The sequence below is a fragment of the Eulemur rufifrons genome, chromosome 7 (assembly GCF_041146395.1).
Source record: "Eulemur rufifrons isolate Redbay chromosome 7, OSU_ERuf_1, whole genome shotgun sequence".
Classification (NCBI taxonomy): domain Eukaryota; kingdom Metazoa; phylum Chordata; class Mammalia; order Primates; family Lemuridae; genus Eulemur; species Eulemur rufifrons.
The window spans coordinates 145,773,402-145,776,385 of record NC_090989.1 but is presented as its reverse complement, the minus strand read 5'-3'; the positions used below and the strand labels follow the sequence as shown (position 1 = coordinate 145,776,385).

The following is a 2,984-nucleotide window of genomic DNA, read 5'->3' as shown; positions in this document are numbered from 1 at the left end:
GGCCCCCTCACCCCAGGAGAGTGTCTGAGACGCAGGAGGCAGAGCAGAGGCTGGGAAGAGAGGGGCCACGCCCTGGCTTGGGAGGTGCCTCCCCTTGGCGAGACACCGCCTGGGTAAAACCATCATGGAAAGGGTGCAGCGAGGCGTGGAAACTCCCTTGGTTAAAGCGTGAGCTTTGCTTCAAGTTGTGGTGAGGAGGGAGGCAGTGTCAACCGGGAGGCTTGCTCTGAGCACACCCAGTGTCTGGGGGGCCTGTCTATGGCATCGGGAGGAAGAGGAGGAGGTGCTCAGAGGAGCAGTGCGAAAGGGCCGCCTCTCACTTGGCTCTGGAGTAAATGGCCAGCAAATCCCGGCTGGGAAAAGCAGGGAGTGGGACAAGCTTTACTTCCCAACCTGTGTGGAAATGTCTTCTTTTTCAATTCCTGCCCAGAAGGAAACAGGAGATATAATTGTGGGGAAGGTCGGGCCAAAGTGAAGCACAGGGCTGGTGACCATTGGGGGAATTAGGCACTGGGGGCCCAGCCCAGCAGGCCGCTTGAGCCCCGGCCTCCACATGGGATCAAGTGTCCCTTCTGACCGCATCGCCCCGGACGATGGCAGCACCTCCTCTCCACTTAGGGCTGTAGGATGACCAGCGGTCCCAGTTTGCTTGGGACTGAGGGGTTTCTGATGCAGGATTCCCAGGGCTAAAACCGGCGAAGTCCTGGATAAGCCAAAACAAATGAATCACTCTATGTATGACTCTGACTGATCCCTGCTAAGGAAGAGAAGGACTTGTTGGTTCCAACAGGAAGAAGAAGAGAAATGGCTCTCAAAAAACAAAGGTGATGCTTGCCTGGCAGGGGAGATACCGTGATCACAAAGGTGGCTTTCCCAGGGAGAGGTTCAGCCATTGCACCCCAGATGTGCTGACCCCTGCGTTTTCCCCAAATGCAGGAAACTCATTTGCATAATTTGTGGTTAGTGGTGCTTTCCCCTATTTAAACAAACAAAAAAATAAAGATGAGGGCTTTTGGGTGTTGGTCTGCTCTGAGAACTGCTCTCCAGGCCTAGCTTCATGGAGGAGAAATGAGGATCCAGAAGGTGGAGAAGGTGGAAATAATGGGAGAAGGTGGAGAGTCGCCTTGGGGCAGTTGGGACTGAAGGTATGAATTATGGCCACACCCCACCATCCCACCCACACCTCCTGCCTATGGTCCTCTCCCCCTGATTCACACGTTGGTCAAACTAGCAACCTTTTGGAGAGACTTTTGAAAGTCAGAGAAAAAGAGGTCTTAAGCTTTAAGAGGCCTAGAACCAAATGCTTGCTGAGACATTACCGTGTAGCTTTGGGTGTGTCATTAAACCTCTTGGGTACCTGGCTGCCTCTCCTGTCAAAGGAGTCTGTTGCAGCCTCCATCACAAGACCGTTAGGGGATTAGACAAGACGGCATGTGTGAAATTGGGAAATAGCCAACACGCATTTGTTTCTTCCTGCCTGCCTATGTGTGGGGCCAGACAGAATTCCACCTGTGTCCCTCGGAGAACTAACACTGTTACTTGTTTTACCTTCTGATCCAGGCCCTCACCATGCCCACCCTCTCTCCTGAATATCTGGAAAACTTTGAGTATGATGAGTCCGCTGAAGCCTGTGACATTGGGGAAGTTGTGGCCTTTGGGACTGTCTTCATGTCCATATTCTACTCCGTTGTCTTTGCCTTCGGCCTGGTGGGAAATTTGCTGGTGGTGTTCGCCCTCACCAACACCAAGAAGCGCAAGAGTATTACTGACATTTACCTGCTGAACCTGGCCTTGTCTGATCTGCTCTTCGTAGCCACCTTGCCCTTCTGGACTCACTACGTGCTAAGTGAACAAGGCTTCCACAATGCCGTGTGCAAACTCACTACCGCCTTCTTCTTCATCGGCTTTTTTGGAGGCATATTCTTCATCACCGTCATCAGCATTGATAGGTACCTAGCCATTGTCCTGGCCGCCAACTCCATGCACAAGCGGACCGTGCAGCATGGTGTCACCATCAGCCTCGGCGTCTGGGCGGCAGCCATTCTGGTGGCGGCACCCCAGTTCATGTTCACAAAGCGAAAAGAAAATGAATGCCTCGGTGACTACCCCGAGGTCCTCCAGGAAATCTGGCCCGTGCTGCGCAACGTGGAAGCAAATTTTCTTGGCTTCCTGCTCCCTCTGCTCATTATGAGTTACTGCTACTTCAGAATCATCCAGACGCTGTTTTCCTGCAAGAACCACAAGAAAGCTAAAGCCGTCAAACTAATCCTTCTGGTGGTCATCGTGTTTTTCCTCTTCTGGACACCCTACCATGTTATGATTTTCCTGGAGACACTCAAGCTCTACGACTTCTTTCCCAGTTGTGACATGATAAAGGATCTGAGATTGGCCCTCAGTGTGACTGAGACAGTTGCATTTAGCCATTGTTGCCTCAATCCCCTCATCTATGCATTTGCTGGGGAGAAGTTTAGAAGATACCTTTACCACCTGTATGGGAAATGCCTGGCTGTCTTCTGTGGGCGTCCGGTCCACGTCGGTTTCTCCCCGTCTGAATCACAAAGGAGCAGGCAGGGAAGTATTCTGAGCAGCAGTTTTACTTACTACACGAGTGATGGAGATCCGTCCTTCCTTCTCTGAATGGATCCTCAATGCCTTTTCTCTACAGAGAACCCAGAGTTCATGAATCTGACACTGAATAATGAGGACATATTTTTTTCTTTGTTGTTTCTTACATGCAAGAAATGATGGGCTCAACGCCCACAAAACAACCCTACTGTGTCTTTGAGAATTATGCTCAAAATTTGAATGATAAAAAGTGGACATATCTCTTAGAGCAAATGTCAGGATTTTTTTGTTTACAAACAACAAAAATTCAAGCCAGACTAGTTTAGTTAAAAAGGGAGTGGTGAATATTGTTCACGTTGTGACAGGAGCAAAGCAGTGGCTGAGCCCTCAAGGTTGAGTGGAAACCAGGGCTTGAACCT

General features: G+C 50.4%; 1 protein-coding gene and 1 pseudogene across 1 annotated transcript; both read left to right on the top strand.

Annotated features, from left to right (window-relative positions):
- The first annotated feature begins 827 nt into the window (after positions 1–827).
- On the top strand, positions 828–980 carry LOC138388657 (U1 spliceosomal RNA; annotated as a pseudogene).
- Positions 981–1,569: 589 nt separating this feature from the next.
- On the top strand, positions 1,570–2,637 carry CX3CR1 (C-X3-C motif chemokine receptor 1). The gene has a single exon (XM_069473471.1). It carries the CDS (start codon positions 1,570–1,572, stop codon positions 2,635–2,637), a length of 1,068 nt encoding a protein of 355 aa, XP_069329572.1.
- Positions 2,638–2,984: the final 347 nt, after the last annotated feature.